Source organism: Panthera leo, chromosome D3, assembly GCF_018350215.1.
Source record: "Panthera leo isolate Ple1 chromosome D3, P.leo_Ple1_pat1.1, whole genome shotgun sequence".
NCBI classification, from domain to species: Eukaryota; Metazoa; Chordata; class Mammalia; order Carnivora; family Felidae; genus Panthera; species Panthera leo.
Window position 1 is genome coordinate 66,316,319 of NC_056690.1, and position 21,212 is coordinate 66,337,530.

General features: G+C 42.0%; 1 protein-coding gene across 5 annotated transcripts in view; it reads right to left on the minus strand.

Moving 5' to 3' along the window:
* Positions 1-21,212, minus strand: part of EPG5 (ectopic P-granules autophagy protein 5 homolog) — a 117,697-nt gene that overhangs the window by 71,024 nt on the left and 25,461 nt on the right. For 4 of the 5 annotated variants that reach the window (XM_042910592.1, XM_042910590.1, XM_042910591.1 and 1 more), the window contains exons 6-14: positions 20,985-21,058; positions 18,955-19,060; positions 16,815-16,929; positions 16,288-16,438; positions 12,887-13,042; positions 8,741-8,898; positions 7,463-7,617; positions 5,432-5,572; positions 274-438 (exon numbers count right to left, since the gene is read on the minus strand). In XM_042910592.1, the coding sequence (XP_042766526.1) occupies positions 274-438; positions 5,432-5,572; positions 7,463-7,617; positions 8,741-8,898; positions 12,887-13,042; positions 16,288-16,438; positions 16,815-16,929; positions 18,955-19,060; positions 20,985-21,058 (1,221 nt within the window). The other variant, XM_042910593.1, reaches the window with a different exon arrangement.

Genomic DNA, 21,212 nt, shown 5'->3' on the forward strand with positions numbered 1-21,212 from the left:
TTGAAACATTTTGACCTAGGAACTAACATGTAAGGCCTAGAGTAAAAAGGAAGGAAAGTTTTAATGGTCAAAATCATGGACGTGGCATCTTTAGAGACATGATACATAGCAAACTCTTAATAATAAAAACTATTAATAATAACATTAATAAACTATGATTAATAAAAACTACCATCACTGAGTACTGAGAAATGTTTATGTTTTGAGGAAATGTTTCTCTAAAATTGATGTGTAGAACCTCCAGTATCTAGAGAGTGGTTTTGATACACATACCTGTTCACCAAATCCCCAATTCAGTCCTTCTAGAATAACACAGGCCAACTTATTCTTCACCATTGTCAGGTTATAATTCAATAACCAGTCCCGAATCACGGCTATCTCAGAGGCAGAAGGTCGCCAGAGATACAGAGGCAGTTCTTTAAACAAGTATAAAGAAACCTTATTTAAAAGAAAATGATGGTAATTAAGATCAAAACTTAAGGAACAATCCTGAATTACTACAATATATTATTAAACTGCTTGCAAAATTTTTTTTCCAAAAGGAAGTGGGGTCTTGTTTGATTTTTAGACAAATGAAATGGACATCATGGACAACCAAATGAAATAAATATTAAAACCAATAATACACCAAAAGCACATTTTGCTACCCTGTGTAAAGGTCAATCTTTTATTACTTATAATTTGGTATACTTCCATTTAATAAAACCACCATACCAAGACCCAAATTTAAAGCCATAATAAACGAGGAACAGTCATTCATTTTACAAAAAGATTTAGCGCTTTAAATAATTATTTAAATAAACAAAAAACTGGTAGTTGTCAGAGCAGAAGAGGGGAGGATAGTAGGGGGATGGGTGAAAAAGGTAAAGGAGATTAAAAGTGTAAAACTGGTACAAACTTCCAGTTATAAAATAAATAAATCACAGCGATGAGAAGTACAGTATAGTAATTACAGTCAATGACACTGTAGTAACTTTGTACAGTGACAGATGGTAACTACACTTATTGTGGTAAGCATTTCGTAAAGTATATCATCGCCAAATCACTATGTTGTACACTTGAAATGAATATGATATTGCATGTCAACTACACTTCAGTGAAAAAATTATTATTTCTTTCCTGGCATCTAAAAAGGTATTTCTGTTAGCTCCCAAGCAATCTGGGGAGGAGGGACAAGGAGTGAACAGAGGTAAAAATGAAATAAGATTAACCAAGAGTTGGTAACTGTTGAAAGTAGATGATGGGTACACAGGGATTCATTTCCTATTCTCCCTTTTATATATATTTGACAGATTCTATAATAAAAAGTTTTTAAAATCCTGTTTACAAGAAGTCTATAGCATCACTTTTTGAATAACCTATCGATGTGTGCAAATTAAGATAAATCTGGGGTCACTCAATAGTTTGCTTTAAGGGAGACTGATCAGAAGAGCAATTCATTTTATATTGTCTAGAACAGTGCTATCCAATGGAAATACAATGTAAGCCACATACATAATTTTAATTTTTCTACTAGCCACATATTTTAAAAGTAAAACAAGTGAAATTAATATATTTCATTTAATCTAATATGTCCAATACATTATCAACATGTGATCATTATACAAAACTATTGAGATATGCTACATACTTTTTGTTCACACTAAATCTTTGAAACCCAGTGAGTACTTTACACTTACAATACATCTCAATTTGGACTAGCCACCTTTCAAGGACTCTACAGTTGCATGTACCGAGTGGCTACTGTATTGGACAACACAGATCTAGAACATGCATACTAGTACTTTTCAGGTTCCTGCACTGCCCCCAATGAGAGGCAAAACAAAATGGGAAAGAACAGTAGAAGGAATGAATTTTAAAGAAGCCTTTCCTGGGGTGCCGGGGTGGCTCAGTCGGCTAAGTGTCCGACTTTGGCTCAGGTCATGATCTCGCAGTCTGTGAGTTCAAGCCCCGCATCAGGCTCTGTGCTGACAGCTCAGAGCCTTGGAGCCTGCTTCTGATTCTGTGTCTTCCTCTCTCTCTGCCCCTCCCCCACTCATGTTCTATCTCTCCCCTTTAAGAGTAAATAAACGCCAAAAAAAAATTTTTTTTAATTAAAAACAAATTACCAAAATAAATCTATCGATACATACAAAGAATAACACACGATGATCAAGTGGCTTTTATTCCAGAAAGCAGTAACAGTTCAACGTTTGAAAACTAGGACAGTTTAGAGCCCACAGATCATTCCTAGGCTCTGGGGCTAGTTCTAATTCCTGATTATCCCAAGGTAACAGCAAAAATATTCAAAGCCATCATATTCATCTGAAGGCACAGAAGGTTTGAACAAGTTCCTCCAAAAACGTCAGCAAGTTCACAAAGCATTAAGGAACTACAGGTATAAACAGAGAATGGAGGCACCTTTTAGAAGATATGCTCTAAAAAACATTATGCTTCCAATTTTTATACTTAAAGTCAAGCATACCCCTGGGCCAGTTTACTAGAAGTATTATGAGCAAATTTAAAATGTAAGTGGGTGTATGTTAGCCAACTTGACAATAAATTATATTAAAAATAAATAAATGAAATGAAATAAAATTCATCCATATGGGAAATTAAATTAAATTAAATGTAAAATGTAAGTGTGGCCAAAACCAGACAGCCACTTAAGAGAAAATGGTGATGAGCTCAACCAAAGCGAAAGAATCTTGCGACCCACTGTGTATTTCTTTAGAACTCATTCCATTAGATAATCACCCAAAAAGGAGTAACCAAAAACATGCTCCCGTATATTGAATATAAAAGCCCTTTCGTCTCAATAAAATCATATCATTTCGTGGTGGGATACAATGCTTTTATTAAAAAGAAAAAGTACTACTGCCACTATGAAAACACTATGGTGCTGCCTCAAAAATGAAAAATGGAATTACCCTATGTTCCAACAACTCTACTTCTGGGTATATACCCAAAAGAATGGAGAGCAGGGCCTCAAAGAGACAGCTATACGCTCACATTCACAGCAGCATTATTCACAACAGCCAGAAGGGAGAAGCAATCTGAGTGTCCAGCAACAGATGAACAGATAAACAAAATGTGGTCTATACATGCACTAGAATATTATGCCGGCTTAAAAAAGAAGGAAATTCTGACACATGCTACGACATGCATGAACACCGACGACAATATGTCAAATGAAATAGGCTAATCACAAAAGGACAAATACTGTGTGGATTCATTTACACGAGGTACATAGAGTAGCCAAACTCTAGACAGAGAGAAGGTAGAATGTTGTTACCAGGGACTCGAGAGTGGAGAGTGGAGAGTGGAGGGTGGAGGGTGGAGGGAATGCAGACTTACTGATTAAGAGGTATAGAGCTCCAGTTCTGCAAGATGGAAAGAGTTCTGTAGCTGGATGACAGCAATGGTAACAAGCAAAACAATGGGGATGTACTTATGTCACTGAACCGTACATTTAAAAAGGGTTAAGATGGTATATTTTATGTCGTGTATAATTTACCACGATTAAATTTTTTAATGTAAAAAAAAGTACGATGTACTTTTCCAAAGAGAGCGTATCATTTATTCTTCATTTAGAAAAAATTGTCTCATAAACCAATCTTTCCCCGGAATCTGCACACTTATGAATGTAATGAAGCAATGACAGTTATCAGTGATACATCCTACAGGGACAATGCAGTGACTCCAAGATGAAGGGCCTCTGCAAATACCATACAGAAAAATACTATCACTTTAAATGCTCTTCTTCAAGTTACAATGCGGGACTATCTGCCATTAGCAAAGCTCACACAATATAACAGTTATTACAGATGATGAAGAAAATCTTCAGTAAGTGTGTGTTTTTTTAAAATGGTACATCCGGGGGGGGGGGCGCCTGGGTGGCTCAGTCGGTTGAGCGTCCGACTTTGGCTCAGGTCACGATCTCGCGGTCCGTGAGTTCAAGCCCCGCATCGGGCTCTGTGCTGACTGCTCAGAGCCTGGAGCCTGTTTCCGATTCTGTGTCTCCCTCTCTCTCTGACCCTCCCCCGTTCATGCTCTGTCTCTCTCTGTCTCAAAAATAAATAAACGTTAAAAAAAAAATTTAAAAAAAAAAAATGGTACATCCAGGGGCGCCTGGATGGCTCAGTCAGTTGAGCATCCGACTTCGGCTCAGGTCATGATCTCACAGTTTGTGAGCTCGAGCCCCATGTTGGGCTCTGTGCTGACAGCTCAGAGCCTGGAGCCTGCTTCGGATTCTGTGTCTGCCTCTCTCTCTGCCCCTCCCCCACTCATGCTCTGTCTCTCTCTCCTTCAAAAATAAATAAATATTTTTAAAAAAATTTTTAAATGGTACATCCATACAATGGAATATTTGGCCATTAAAAGTCGTGAAGTGCTGACTCATGCTACAATGTGGATGAACCCGAAAACTATGCTAAGTAAAAGAAGCCGCTCACAGACCACATATTGTATGATTCCATTAATACAAAACGTCCAGAACAGTCAAATTTATAGAGACAGAAAGTAGATTAGTGGTGGCTTATGGCTGGAGGGGATGGAGGGACAGAGTGTGATAGCTAAAGGGTATGTGGTTTCTTTTTGAGGTGATCAAACTGTTCTAAAATTGAGAGTGGTGATGGCTACACAACTCTGTGAAAAAACAAAACACACCAACTTTCATGCTTTAAATAGGGGAACTGTATGGTATGTGAGTTATGTCACAATCCAGCTGTTTTTAACATCAACGGACTACAAAAGGGATTGTGACAAATGACAGAAATAAACTGTATGTATCTTGTTTGACTTAAATTACCACTTTTATTTTCGCTTTTGGCCTATGTAAACAGGGCCTTCTTAATCATAGTTGTTTCTTCCAAGTATAAACTATAAAAATTACGAAAGCCAAACAAACTGTGAAATACAAACTGTTATTAACTATATAGACTGTACTTAAAAGAAAAGCCTGTTATTGAGGGATGTCTGGGTGGCTCAGTCGACCGATTAAACATCCCAACTCTTGATTTCAGTTCAGGTCATGATCTCAGGGTCATGAGATCGAGCCCTGCGTTGGGCTCCACGCTGAGTGTGCAGCCCGCTTTAAGATTTTCACTCTCCCTCTCCCTCTGCCCCTCTCCCATGCGTGCATGTGTGCATGCGAGCCCTCTCTCAAAACAAGAAAAAAGAAAAAAGAAAAGATAACAAAAACCTGTTATTGAGGGAGGTACAAAGTCACTTTGAGGAGATTAAAGAGAATCACAGCTTTTTGTAAGAAGCCGCTAACCCCAAGCAGGCACAGTGAATGGCAGGGCCCAGGACACAGTACACGTTGTCTTCATCCTGCTGCGCCTGTCACTCAGTCATTCCCCAACAACCTGATTATTTTTCTCATTGCTCCATTACTCCAGGATAACAGAACAAAAAAAGCAAAACATACAAACAAATTAAGTGCTCTTACCATTCCAACCTGGTCAATGGTGTCTTGAACTCTATCCAAAAGGACAGAAATTATCTCAGGGTGAACAGCTGTGATGGCCCCTAAGAGCTCTCGACCAACCTTTGAAAAAGTCTCTCTGGTGGACAGGGTGACATAAGATACCTAAAAGTGGGAGGAGGTGGAGATGGCACTTTCAATACCCATCAATTATCAGTCAAAACACAGTTCCTTAATGCAGGATGTTTTCAAGTAAAAGAGAAAGAGCCTCACACTGAGCCTTGGGTCACGCCATGTTCAAAAAGATGTTAGAACTACAGAGAGCTACCTGTCTACCTGAGGCTGAGTCAGGAGGAGAGGGAAAGGCACCTATGTAATGACTTCAAGCACTGGGTTCAGGAAGTATATCCCAAAGCCTGTCTGTAGCTATACCCCTTTGATGTAAAAACTTTCTAAATTTGAGAAAATTTCCAAAATGATGAAAACCAGAATGCATTTCATAGAAATACCTATTGTCTGCTATAAAATAAAATCCCTAACTACACGAGCTTCTAAAATATCAATGTTTATCAACTCCTCTTAACATATTCCAAAGTACAGGTTATAATCCACTGATGCCAATGGCAAGCACATTTCTTTTTTTAAAAAATACAATGGAATAGAACAGAAAAATAACAGAATAGAATAGAAAATTGTGAGGGTGCATCTCAGTAAGATTAAGTATTGCTTCAGTTTCACACATACACACACACACACACACACACACACACACACACAGGTACACAAAAGCAAAATGTAATACACAGTGTAATTTTTACTGTGAGTACTGGCCAAACCCTTGAAACATTCAAGAGCATAAGTGTTACTTTCACAACAGACCCTAAGAATGTCACTTACTGTATGTGAGAACAGACCTTCCCTCCACACCCACGATATTCTCATACCATGAAAATAGTCTGGAATTCCAGACCCATTTAGGCCTTAACCTCACAAGTAAGTATAGGAATAGCCTAGTGCTGGACCCTGGAAAAGAACTTTGGATCATCCAGTTCATTCATTCTTAAACCAGGGTACTGGGGAGAAGGTGTTAAATTCAGAGAATCTTCTTCAAACATGATTTTACTTAAGTGTACTTGAATAGTTTAGAAGAGATATTTTTTAATGAAGATAAACAGATACATGACAACCTAAAATGAAAATATACATCTTTTAAAATACACAAAACTCTAATAAAAATCTTGATAACCACTTTGGGTTCTGTCTCTAGATACTCAGGGGTCCAAAGTCCACTCTCTTCCTCCATTAGGGATGACTCAGTGAAGGATGTCATCCCAGCCTGTCATCTTACAGATGAAGCAGCTGAACCCAGAGTGATGAGGTGTCTTTCCTGCTGTGAGATGAGCAATTATTAACAAGAGTTCAAACAAACCCAGGTCTTCTGGCTGTAGCATCAGTATCCTTTCCACCATCTCATTTAAATTGGCTTGGAAGCCAGGCTTCTGCGTAATTGGCAGTGACACAGGGCAGAGGGACAACAGACTGTTAAAACCACAAGTGTCAGGCTGTGCCAGAATGCCTATTCCTCACCGAAACTCATGCATCAAATGTCAAGAGACAGTAGGGGGAAATAGAATGAGTATGATTCATATTTTCAACATTCCTTAGAGCAAAACGATAATCCTTTAATTCTCTATCTCTTTCCATACGTACAGACAATACAAGTTAGTCACTTTTTTTAAAGCAATCCCCAAAGAGGGGGTGCCTGGGTGGCTCAGTCGGTTAGGCATCCAACTTAGGCTCAGGTCATGATCTCCTGGTTGGTGAGTTCGAGCCCCACGTCAGGCTCTGTGCAGACAGCTCGGAGCCTGGAGCCTGCTTCAGATTCTGTGTCTCCCTCTCTCTCTGCCCCTCCCATGTTCATGCCATGTTTCTGTCTCTCAATAATAAATAGATGTTAAAAAAAAAATTTTTTTAAAGCAATCCCCAAAGAATCAACGCATGGACAATCCAAAAAAAAGCATTTTTTAGCTGATTTCTAAAACTTAATATTCTAACCTCATATATCTCCAGAACAATAATTTTTATGAAGTCTTCATCCACATTGGTTCTTCTGGCCTGAGCCATCTGAGCAAATGTCGTTAGAAGGCAAATCTCTTCTGAGCTATTCATGGAAGAAAGACACTTCTCAAAGTTCACAAAATATTCTGGGTCTGCAAGTTCATGGCAAGAAAATTAAAATGGGTGAAGAATGAACATAGACCACATTTAATTACTCTTCCAGAGAGAAAGAAGATATAAAATTAAAAGATATATAGAAATATTTAAAAGTCTCTGTTCCAGCATAGATATCTACAGGCATCGGGAAAAAGCCGGAGACCAGATGAAATTCCAACTCTATGTATAATGTAGCCTCAGAGGTGACATTAACATCTCCAATTCTCAGTCTCTTCATCTGCTTTAAACAGCTGTTAAAGATTAAATGACACTAGTGACCAGTCACTAGTGAAGGGGTCTGTCAACTGCAAAGCACGACTACCATCACTAGGTGTGACATTTTCAAAGGCACACGTGAAACTACTCAGTAACTGTCAGCCAATGAACCATGTGACTAATGAAAACGGCTAAGACTAGCAAAGCGCCCTGCACAAACACAGCACGCATCCCAAACAAAAGAGATTTCCTTATAAATGAAAATCTTGGGCAAGAAGTGAGTCATAACCATGACTGCAATACTGGTAAATGTGATAAACAGTATACGATCTGTTTTACCAACTCCTCAGAGGATGCAGTGGAAGCAATATTACATTTTGTCACTAGGGAGCACTATTGACAAACAGCTCTGTGATCCATGACAGAAGACTGAATGCCACAAAGAAAAGGTATAGAGGAAAGATTTTAAAGAGAGAGAGAGAGAGAGAGAGAGACCGTTTAAAAAATGTATTCCCCTGATGGAAGTTTCACGGGAAGAAGGCAATAAGCCTACAACTCTTTCCACGTGTTTACACCTTTGAGAAATCAAAAGCAGTCTACCAAATGCCCTGTATTTTCAAAATAACTCCCTGGGGGCATTCAGAACCCAATTTTCATTTCCCCTCCCCAAACTGGGATCATATCAAGTTACCACCCAGAGCATTTCAAGAATAATGAAAATTGGAATTACCATTCTAGTATGTCAAAACAATACAGCCGTCTTTCAAATTTCAAAATTTTTACTTATGAGTACACAGGGTAAAATACTCTTAGTCCTTCTACAAGATAAAAAGAATAAAGCCACGACGAGAAAGGCACACAGGTAGGAAAAGACCTCCGCTGCCTGCTGTGGCCCGGCCGTACCTTGGAGCTGCCTCTTGCACTCCGCAGGCGGGAGACTGATGCAGAGCTTCTCCAGATTCCCACTCTCCACCTGGTGCATGAGGTAGAAGAGCTTCCAGAGCATCTGGACGGACAGCGTCCCAAAGGGCATCTCTGACATAAACAGCCAAATGCCAAGTCTGCATTTTAAAGAGTAGGAATAATTTCGTCCATCAGTCAACCTCACCACACTGAGAAAGCAGGCAGACCTGCTCTGGTAGAAAAAACAAATTCTTAAATCACAGCACAGCAATTTCGCTATCATGCTTCGGTCACCCACACCTCAAGGATGGATAGCAATAACAGCAATGCTCACAAAGCACTTACTCTGTGCCAGGTACTGTTCTAATCACCCTACATCACCTCATTCCATCCTCACAAGACCCGGGCAAGAACTATCACTGACACTATCCCCAATTTACACATAAGGCTACCAAGGCGCAGAAGGGGTGGTAAGAGGCAGAGCTGTGTTTTAAACCAAAGATCTTATTAAGACCTAGGTGACAGGTTGCTTAGATGTGGATGTACGTGTGTGAGCTTAAGTACAGGTATGTGTGTACACACAGACACGTGTGCCATGGGTGGGAGGAGAACCAAAAGCCCTCCGGTGACTCCCCACTCACCACTGAATAAAATTCAAACCCTTCAAGCCCCACATTCAAAGGCCTGCACTTACAGCTCAGACCCATGTTTCTAACCAGAGCCCTTGCTGTGTTCAGACCATTCCTGGACAAGCCTGGCAAGAACCTATTACCTGCAAGCAGCTACCAATCCATTTGTGAAGCCCTCCTCTGATTTCCTCCTCAGCACTATCACAGAATTTGGTCCACACCTGACTTTGGCAACATCATACCCTTTATCAGTGGTTCTCACACTGGAGTGGGCAGAAAAAGCCACAAAGTGGAAAATGCAGATTTCAAGGCCTGCCTATAGGATCCTGATTTTGTAGATCACAGTTGGGGCCCAAGAATTTGCACATTCTATAGTCACCGCAGGTGACTCAGACTCAGGTGCTCCTCAAGCCACACAGTGAGAAATGCCTCAAGTTACTGTAATTTACGTACACATACAAACCATGACAATTTGAAAGCAGAAACCAGGTTTTGATCATCTTTGAATAAACCACCATGTAACCTAGAGTCTTGTATTTTAATTATCCACTACCTAAGCCAGTATCTTGAAAACAATCAGCACTCAATAGCATCTTTAAATGCTATTAAAACTTTGTGGTGTGAATTTTATATCAAAAAAATCTTGGAAAAAACAGGGAGGCACTCAAAACGGTTGCTTTATTTTGGGCAAAACTACAAATTGTCCAATTACAAACAAGGCTTATTAAGAGAACAAGAAAAAGGTATTAAATTGTGCATGCCTGACCCACATCTATACCCAAACCACTACTGACCTAGATTTGAAAAGCAACAGCTAGGGGCGCCTGGGTGGCGCAGTCGGTTAAGCGTCCGACTTCAGCCAGGTCACGATCTCGCGGTCCGTGAGTTCGAGCCCCGCGTCAGGCTCTGGGCCGATGGCTCGGAGCCTGGAGCCTGTTTCCGATTCTGTGTCTCCCTCTCTCTCTGCCCCTCCCCCGTTCATGCTCTGTCTCTCTCTGTCCCAAAAATAAATAAAAAACGTTGGAAAAAAAAAAATTAAAAAAAAAAAAAAAAGAATGCTACTTATAAAAAAAAAAAAAAAAAGAAAAAGAAAAGCAACAGCTAGACTCTTGAGCAAAGGTTGAAGAAACCGTAACTTCAGGTGAGCCAAGCTTCTGTCTTATTATATAATTATCCGAGGGGCGCCTGGGTGGCTCAGTCGGTTAAGCGGCCGACTTCAGCTCAGGTCATGATCTCTCAGCCTCTGAGTTCGAGCCCTGCATCAGGCTCTGTGCTGGCAGCTCAGAGCCTGGAGTCTGCTTCCGATTCTGTGTCTCCCTCTCTCTCTGCCCCTCCCCTGCTTGTTCTTTGTCTCTGTCTCTGTCTCTCTCTCTCTCTCTCTCTCTCTCTCTAAAAAATAATAAACATTAAAAAAAATTAAATAATATCCTAACACCTCACACAGGACCTGACACTCTTGTATAACTTATCCCAAAACAATGAGAGAAAACTGCAGAGGCCTTAAAAGTCATCACAGGGGGCGCCTGGGTGGCTCAGTTGGCAAAGCATCCGACTTCAGCTCAGGTCATGATCTCACGGTTCGTGGGTTCGAGCCCCATGTCGGGCTCTGTGCTGACAGCTTGGGACCCAGAGCCTACTTCGGATTCTGTGTCTTCCTCTCTCTTTCTGCCCCTCTCCTGCTCACGCTCTGTCTCCCCCTCTCTCTCAAAATTAAATAAACATTAAAAAAAATTTTTTTTTAAAAAAGTCATCACAGAACTCTGTATTTCAGGCTACAAAATTCCCCACATGGCAGATATGCAGTAAGTGGCTTAGGCTTTGGCTATCTTTTGGGTTTGTTTTGGGGGATAACCACATCAGAAATTTCTATTGGAGTGCCAAATAAATTTAAGTATCATGGCTTTAAATATCTGATTCTCGTATAATTTCTTTCCTAAAAGAAATTATACTCAAGAGTAACAGTTCTTGATATTTTAAAGTTTAAAATGATTATCATCTTTGTGAATTACAGATATAATACTAGAGGACAGTTCACAGCTCAAAATCTAAGAGCTAGCAGCTATGGCGAGAACTTTCCATCTCAGCTAAGCAGGTGCAAGGATAAGTGATGAGAGCAGAGATGGGAGGCTATTCCTGATCCCCCGGCCGGGTTCTGCACAGGATCTGGTGTACCTCATGAGACAAGCGAATTTATGGATAACACAGAATGTATGACGAATAACCTAAAGATAAATTTCTAAGCCCAAATTCTATTCATCTTAGAACCATGCCTTCTGAGTGCCTACAAGTGCTTAAGACTTAGTCAAGGAATTCTGATATTTCTCTAAGCGAGCACGTATCCTATTCTTCATCTAAAACCACAAAAGAACCACCACCACTTAACATCTAAAAAGTCCTTCAGGGTTTACAAAGTATTTCCATACATTACTGCATTTCATCCTAGGAACATGTCCATGAGGTCAACACAACAGGTAGCATCATCCTCTCCATTTTACAAATGAAGAAAGTGAGGACACGAACACTAGGTGACTTGCCCAAGGTGACAGTAAATAGCCAAGACTCAAACCCCCTCCACAACACGCAATAAATACGGGGCTGAAGCTAAGAGACCCATGGCAAGAGGGAGCATAGCTCAGAAGGCAAAGGTGGGGAAGAGCTGGCAGTTAACTGAGTGAAGCTGGAGGCCAGCAAACCTCTCCCAGCAGAGGGCACAGGGCTGTTAGCAGAACTTGCTCCTACTCTCGGCCAGAAGCTCAGGGAAGACAGTGCAGGAGGTACCCTCAAGGGTAACCGGGCTATAAGCAGCGACAAAGACAACATGATCAGAAGCCGGCATTTACACAGACAGGACAGGGGACCAGGACCCATAAGAATCCTAGACCTTGAAACCCTCAGAGTAAGTAGGACAACTGAAACAATAAAACTGGCAAATCATTTGCACTGTGCACTACTCTGCCTCACTCAGGCACTGAGGTGGGTGTGAAACAGAATTCATACCTTGCTCTAGGCTACCCCAAAAGTTCAGGGGTGGCAAAACTGAGATATCACAATTGGGTTATTTTAAGATTGAAAGAAACATTAAAGAAAGAACATTTCAGTCACCACTATAAATAAGGACACTAAAGCCCATGAATTTGCCCAAGATAAGAAGCAGATGAAATACACCTCGACATTATATAAGACATCTACTACAAGGGCGCCTGGGTGGCTCAGTCAGTTGAGCGTCCGACTTCAGCTCAGGTCATGATCTCACAGTTCATGGGTTTGAGCCCCACATCAGGCTCTGTGCTGACCACTTGCTCAGAGCCTGGAGCCTGCTTCGGATTCTGCATCTCCTTCTTTCTCTGCCCCTCCCCTGCTCACGCTTTCTCTCACTCTGTTTCTCAAAAATAAATAAATGTAAAAAAAAAAACCAAACATTAAAAAATAAGACATCTACTACAGTCGATGACTTTCACACCAATCTTTCTCACTAGTCAGAGAGCCATTTCTCCACAATTACCATCATACTCCTTACCTTTTGGCTTTCAGCACATGGAGGACAGCTCTCAAAAATAGCTCATCAAATTCAACCTGTAGTTTCTCCACAGAGTAGGGCTGCTGGGCCAAACCCAAGCCTTGGTTGTGGCTCACAAACTGTGCCCAATGGTCACTCACATAACCAAGGGTCATCCTAAGTGTGAAGACAGGCAATATGGCACTTCTCGTTAATGCACTCAATCCTGACACCTTTATATTACATTTGAAACACAAATTTATTCATATATATTTACTGAACACCTACTACCTTCTAAGTTTTGAAAAGAATTCAATGGGGGGACAAACACTACCATCATGAGACTTACATTTAATGGGAGGACAAACAGACAACAAACAAAATAAAGTGAGAAATATAGTCTGTCACATAGTTATCAGTGACAGTGAGAAAAATACATAGGAGAGAGGAATAATGTTTCTCTGGAGTTGGCCAGATTAAGGGGGTTGGTTGGGAGCAGGAAAGACCTTACTGAAGAGGAACATGTGAGTAAACATTGGAAGAAGTCACAGGGATATCTAAGGGAAGAGCATCCCCAGGTAGAAGAAAAAACACCACAGGTGCCTGGGTGGCTCATTCGGTTAAGTGTCCAACTTCGGCTCAGGTCATGATCTCACAGCTGGTGAGTTCGAGCCCCGCGTCAGGCTCTGTGCTGACAGATTAGAGCCTGGAGCCTGCTTTGGATTCTGTGTCTCCCTCTGTCTCTGCCTGCCCCCTGATCCCCACCCCCGCCCCACTCATTCTCAATCTCTCGCTCAAAAATAAACATTTAAAAAAAATTTTTTTTAAATAAAAAAGAAGAAATACCAATGAAGGTTCCAAGGTGTGGTCAGCATGTTGCAGGAACAGTAAGGCAGCCAGTGTGCAAAAGCAAGGTAAGTGAGAGGGAGACTGGCTGGAGAGGAAATGAGAAAAGTGACAGGAAACCAGACCATGAAGGCTGCTGGAGGTCACTGTGAGGACTCTGGCTTTTACTCTGAACAGGACTGGGAGCAAAGGAGTGACATGAACTGACTCACCATTTACCAGGAACACTGGTTGTTGTGAGAATAAGCTGGGGGGGGAGAGCAAGGCAAAGCAGGAAGGTAAGTCAGGAGGCTATTACAATTATAATTAGGGAGAAATACCTAAGAATGAACTAGAGTCGTATCAGTGAAGGTGAGAATTCCGGCTGGATTCTGGACATAGCATGTTTCATTGGTTCAAGAGGATGAACATTTCACACTTTCACACAATCCCTGCGATTGGAATGTATACTAAATTGCTAACATGCCATATTTTGGTAACATTTTTTCTTTCTTAAAGACACATAAATGCATCTTCAGAATTGGTGGCATCTTAGATTTGATGGCAGATGGTGTTTTGAAGGTAGACAGAACTGGCCATTAGACTGGATGTGGGGTGTGAAAGGTCAGGGATAACACCAAATGTTCTGGCCAGAGCGACCAGAAGAATGAAGCTGCTGCTTACTGAAACTGGGAAGGCCACGGAGAAGCAGTGTGGGAGGCGGGAAGAGGGAGGCCCATTGGGTGTATTAAACTACAATGTTCATGAGTCACCCAAGTAGAGGTGCTGACTTGGCAGCTGGACTTACAAGCTTAAGAGTTAAGAGAGAGGCATGGGCTGGAAATAGAACTCTGACAATCCTAACAGTATTTAGGTGGTATTTAAAGACATGAGAACAGATGAGGTCCCAGGAGCAAGTTTAGATGGGAGAGAAGAGGTCCAGAAATGAGCCCTGAGGCACGCCAACATCAAGAAGTTTGGGACGTGAGGATGAAAACGACCAGAGTCAGAAAATGAGCAGCCAGGTAAAATGGAGGAGAAACCAGGAGAATGTGGGATCCTGGAAACCAAGCAAAGAAAGTGTTTTAAGGAGAAAGTGAGCAACTCTGAGAAAGCCATGTAAACTATGGGAAAGATGTAAAGGAGGAGAAGACTCAGAATCGGTCACCGGATCAGTACAACAAAGTTCAATAGCAACCGTCACTCCTAACAGCTGTTTGGGTAGTACTGGGGGGAAGCCTGATTGTGGAGCAGTCAGGCAAGAATGGAGGGAAAAACCTGGAACCAACAGATGACCTGAAGAAAGGGACCTTGTAGAAAGTATGCTACAGCTGGAAGATGTGAGAAGAATCCGTGATAGATACAAAGAAAAGTAAGCAGATGGAAAACAAAGAAAGAATAGTCATAATATGCTACAATAATCAGCTGTAAGTATTTACATAGAAACAATATAAAGAGGGAATACTGACTTTAAAGCAATAATAACAATGCCTCTCCTATAGAGTCATTGAGAAAATAAAATGAGGAAGTATATTCCCAGCACATAACGAGCACTCAATCCTACATCATGTATATGAGTCCAAGGACAGATTTTACCTTATTTACACCAAGCAGAATCAGCAAATAAATGTCTGGACTTCTGATAATAAGTAGATAGGTTTTTAGCTTTTAAGAAATTACTCTCCAAGTCACCAGCCATCCCTCTTCCCACCATCTCATGTCCATCATCTTTCTCAAGCCCTTAAAGGCACCCTCCAGCCTTTCAGGACATCCTATAATCATTTACCTGGCTTTACAAGGCAGATGGATACACATCTAAAATTAATTACAATCTATTTTGTTTTGGAAACAAAACCAAAGAGGGGGAGAAGTTTTAGAGGGTTTTTTTGGAGAGAAGGGTGGTTGGAAGAAATAACAGCATATTTATATGCTATCGGGAATGACCCAGTAAATACAGAAAAACTAATGATGCAGAAAAGAGGATACAAAATTAATTCAATGAAAAGCAGTACATATTGTCAAAATTTATTGGTACTTGATAATAAAAGCATAAACTCATTTTTCAATCAAATAAATAATGCTTTCCCTAGTTCAAATATAGTGGCTGCTGATGAAGTCTTTGCAACTTTCTTTAAATGGTATTTAACACAAAATCAGAATAAGAATAAATACAAGAGAAAACAGGGAAACAATGACACGAAAGAGCTGCTGCCAATCTTCCACCACTAGGTGGCAATTCCCAGGCAAAGGCTGGGAGGTAGAAGGAAAAGAGCGAGCGAAGGAAAAGGAAAGAGGCTTCATCTTCCTTGACCAAATTCAGTTTCTCTGGCCACATTCAACCCAGCAACTGCTTTGAGGATCTTGACTCTAAGGACAATTACCTAGCAAACCAGTTAAATCTGAGTTAATTAACCGAATATCCTGACTGGAAGCATTTACAGAATTCCCACCTGCTAGGTGGTGAAAAAAAAATTCTTACTTTTACGATCAGTCAGATGTGAAGCGTACACGAAAATGTCCATCATCCCAATTTCGCAGTATCTACATCTGACCAAGGCGAAAGCAAATAGAAACAGATGTACCGACGGCAGTATTACCTGATCATGTAACCAATCCGCTTCACAAACTGCCTATAGCGCGCTCTATTGAATGTTTCTAACCCCACAGCCAGAAGCTCCACTAGTGAGTTAACAAACGCAAACATTTTCATCATCTCTTGAGGTCTTGTTGTTTCAGGTAAATAATCACCTAGAAGTTAATCAGAAAAAAGGAAAAAATTATAAATGCTATCAAAAAACACTGAAGGATACGACCGTAAATACCTCAATGAGGAAACTAAGCCAAGGCAGAAAAAATAACAATCTCTGTTGCTCTGGCTCCTCTGTGAACAGGAGATGGGAAACCTGGGACAAAGTGCAAAATGAAAACAATTTGTGAAAGCTGGGCAATGTGCAAGCTAGGTGACCTCTCTGCATTTCAGCACTAAGTGGGAAATCACAAGCACCAGAGAAAGGAAGGAAATCTCACTGAGGTCTGATGCAACCAACTCTGTTCAGTATGGCCAGGCACAGGGGAACCTGAATCAGGAACCACATTTTACATAGGACAAAAGAAATCAGTCTACCTTTTGCTTTAAACCCAAGAAGATGTTGAAAGAGCTCATGAAATGGAAACTGTGATAAAAGGATAACCAAGTCATCTTCATTAAGAAGCAGCCAACTGGTCTCAGGGTCTTCATCCTAAGGGAAAAGATGCACAATCACGTCAGCTGATTTGATGAGAACGCACCGTGCTCTAGAGTCAACAGGAGCTAAATTATCACAGGCATGAGTGGTGCATCATGGACCATGTGTCTTCATGGACTTCCCCTCCCAGCATCAGTTCCACAGATGGGCTGTAAACCCCCCGAAATTGCAAGCACAATTTTATGTGCATCTGGGTCACGTCCGTCCTTCAGTGGCCGAAACTGCTCTCACAAAATCTCCGTCCCAAAGAAGATTTAAACCAAAAAAGTTCTTCTAGAGTAGAGAATCTTACTATAAAGCTCACTGCTTTGACAACATCAATTAAAGAGCCACATACTGAGTCCCAGTTATTTTAGCTACAGGTCTCCTGCCCCCAAATCAAGGCCTACTGTAGTACTTAACTGCCTTACAGCGAAGCAATTTCTGTATCTGCCATAGATAACTGAGGCTCCGTTGTCAGGCAGTGCTGCCAGAGCAGGAGAGAGTAACAGGTCATATGTAGCAATTCCACAGACAAAGCCTTTGAGGTTCTTGTTTGACACACGGCACGAAAGTCACTTAGAAATCAAGCTGATCTGTGTCCTAAGATATGCTACACTCAAAAGGGAACGCTGTGAAAAATGCAGAGATCCCGAGGATTCTCACTCAACTTCAGCAAGGGACTAATGTAATTCATTCGTAATTTCCCAAGCCACTCATTTCCCCCTCCATTCTAGGTCCTAAATGGCTAACAAGCAAGCCTCAGCTCTACTAGCAGTAGCTCTCAGCTCTGGCTGTATTTTAGAATCACCAAGGAGGCCTTTAAGCACTTGGATGTCTGGCCAGGGGCCTGGGCAAGAGTTTCAAGTTGCCAAGGCAGCTGCAATAGGCAGCCAGCGTCAACCAACCACTGATGTGGCGGATCTGGCGTGCCTTCCTCCCCACAGCCTTTATAGAGCCAACAGCACTCTCAACCCTCTCATCTACTCCCCCAGTTCTGGAATTCACTCAACAATCAGTGAGTGCTAACCAGCAGCCAGGCACCACTGCAGGGTCCTCAATCATTATCTGTTTCTGGGAGTAAATGCAGGAAACCTACCACAGAAAAGACTTCTCTCTCAGGGGAGAACACTCTTGGGGGAAAAAAAACGGTTCCACCACAATCTTTAAAAGACCGATTTGCACCAGCTCCTGAGAGACTCTCTTCAAGGTGACTGTTCAGTCTCTAGCAAAGATGTCTAAAGAGTAAGAAGAGTGTGAAGGGGCTTCCCATTCCTAAATGAGCACTTGGGTAAATAGACATGATCCCCACACCTGCCATGGCTGTCATTCTGAGAACTGTCTGTTGTGATCTGTCAACTCCTTTTAAAAAGAAGGAGTCTCAGTACATCTGGTCCCTGGCCATCCTGGACAGCACATCAAATCAGGATGTGGACCATAAAAAAGCACCAGGGCTGATAACCAGCTGGAGGGAGAACCCCTTACAAATACACTAACCCTGTATACAGCAAAAAGAAAAATCAACAAGTATTATCTTGAGAAACTAGATTTTGATCACTCAATCCTCATCACCAATAAAGAACTATCTTTTACTTTTCAAATGAGAAGATCTGGATGAGAAGTATTTGTAACAGTTAAAGGAAGAACCTCGGTAAGCCCTGGCTCCCAGTCCAGAAACTTGTCACTACATAAAAGAAAATCCTAATGCAAATTTTATAGAGTATGAAAATATTCCCAGGTTCCAAATTCTCCCAGCTGAAGAGGAAGATATTTTACACACAGGCGTCAACATAGCACACTGGTTCAGAACACAGGCTCTAGAGGCGCCACCATTTAATGACCTCATGATCTGGGAAAAATCCTTCACCCCCTGCGCCTCAGTTTTCTCATCTGTAAAGTGGGGATCCCATCAGTACCTGCCTCCTGTGGCTACTGGGAGAAGTCAATGCGATGCTACGTGAAAAGTGCTTGAAACAATGCATGGCACATAAGAGAAGCTTAAAAATGATTAACCAGAATAATGCAGACATGACAAATTACCTCTTCTCCTCCCTCATCTACTAGTGTCCAGGTCCCAGATGCAGGCCCCGAGGAGGATGGCTTTGGCTCACTGGGCTTCATGTGGCACAGGAACTCTGCTCGATTTCTAAAGGACAAGGGAAATCATCCATCACATAAACGCAGAAAGCCCACATGCACACACTCTGGATCATCTACTCACCCTAGAGAAGAGTCAGCCATCCATCCAGTCTTCAAATGGCTTAAAGTAGTAAACAAGTAGTAAACAGTAAGAACTGGCTAAAACTCAGGGAAGCTAAAAGCTTACTAATTGGGGGTGGAGACCTCCACCACTCTGAATTAGTCATGATGAGTCACTGCAGGAGTGCGGTTATGCCGGCACAGCCCCCACACTCCCTGGGACCTTAACACGTACGGACCGTGGCGGTACCTTAACTCGAGCCAGGCCTGCCAAGTGTTGCCAGGTACACGATTTTAGGAACCATGCTTTACTGAATAAAAAAAGGACAATCTGCAGGTAACTCAGAAGCTTGTATAGGGCAAAAGAGTACATCTAATGCAAAAACATTAAGTCAAAATCATATCTACCACATGTTGCAGAAGCCCCCCTGTACCCAGGCAGACAGAACTGGAGAGAATTCCTGCCAGCCAGACTTCACAAGGTGTTGGCTAGATCTGAGGAGCAGGTATAACTAGAGAAGTTTTTCCTCTTGGACCACAACACGGTTCTCAGCCCCCTGTTCCTTCCCCTCTGACCTGACCCTGAAAAATTCATCCATTCCCTCCTGTTACAGAAACTTTCTCCTATGACTTCCAGCTCTATAGGTCCACTGCTGCCCTTCCAACCTGAGGAGCTCCAGTCCTGAAGCCCCAAATGTCCACTGGTATCTGTCACTTGTAGGCCCCCAATGACCTCAGACATTTCTCCTTATGAAACGGCTCTCCTTTGTCTTTTGGGTCTATCAGCACCAGTGCCCTCACAGTCAGTCAGGCTCAGACATCTACAGGGTTATGTCAGAACCACCCCTTTCCCACCATTTCCTTATTCAGCCAGCTACTTAATCCCTTTCTGGGAAGATGACCTTAGGTACCCCTCCTTCTTTTTCCCACCACCATGATCCCACCTCAGGCTCTGAGGCAGACAGGCTTTCTAGGACCGAGAGCAAGTGGTAGTAACATTGTTCAAGGTCACCGAGACAGACTGTGCCTTTTTCCCCAGTTAAGTGTCCTCCGGATGGTGAGTTAGGATCCAGAGCCAAGAGAGCCAAAAGTCTGCACCTGTAATTCAGTTAAGCAGAAGCACATCTTCTTCTGCCTTCAGTCAATCCTAACCTTCCTTGATACGACTTTTACCTTTGTTCTAAAGTCCTCAACTGCTGCCAGGCCCAGACCATATCAATTCTAGATTCCTCTGTCTTAATGTCAAACCTTTCTATAATCCAAGTCACCGTGGTTATTCATCTGTCTGACCATCCCCCACACAGTCCTTCACTCCAGCCACACTGATCTCCTGCCTGTCCTCTGCACAGCCATCTGTACCTGTGCTTGGGGCCACTGCCTGTTCTCCCCACTGCCAGAGCACTGCCTGCTCCTTCACTCCTGCTGAGATCTGCCCCATTCTTGCAATCCAGCTCATGCACCTAGAACCTTCTTCCATGGCTCCACCCTCCTCTCTTCAGCCTCTTCAGTGCTAGTGTGCCAATCGCAGCTTGGCAATTTGTGCTTTTCCCTCTCTGACTCTAAATGTCTTCTTTTAAGGAAAAGATGATTTTTCCGATCTCCCCACGGCACCTTTCACAATGACATATATGATAGGAGAGGCAAACCCACTAAAAAGGGGCACCCAGAAAAGCTTAATTGTTTATACATAAGCAGTTAAAAAGGTCACCTGGGGACAAAGGGTATCCAACCCAAAGAAAATCCACAACATTAAATTCTGGAATGCTGACTCTTCCCTTAGCAGTTCTTTGGATCTGAGCAGTTTAGGAAGCCAATCCTTTGGTAGAAAGAAGCATTTCAATTTCTACTTCATAAAGCTCTTCCACACTTACTTGACAGGCGACATTAGCAGAGCAAGGGACTGCATAAAATGAAAGACCCCTGACGGGTTATTCAACACTTTGATCTGAAATCAGAAAAGGAAAAAGCATACTGTAGAAAACCAACAACCCGAGTTTCCACGTTCTTAGTTCACCAGCATCCTGACAAAGGGAGCGGTTACGAAAACAAAGATGGACTCGCGCCGAATCCACAAGAGCAGAGCGCAGCTGGCGGGCTAC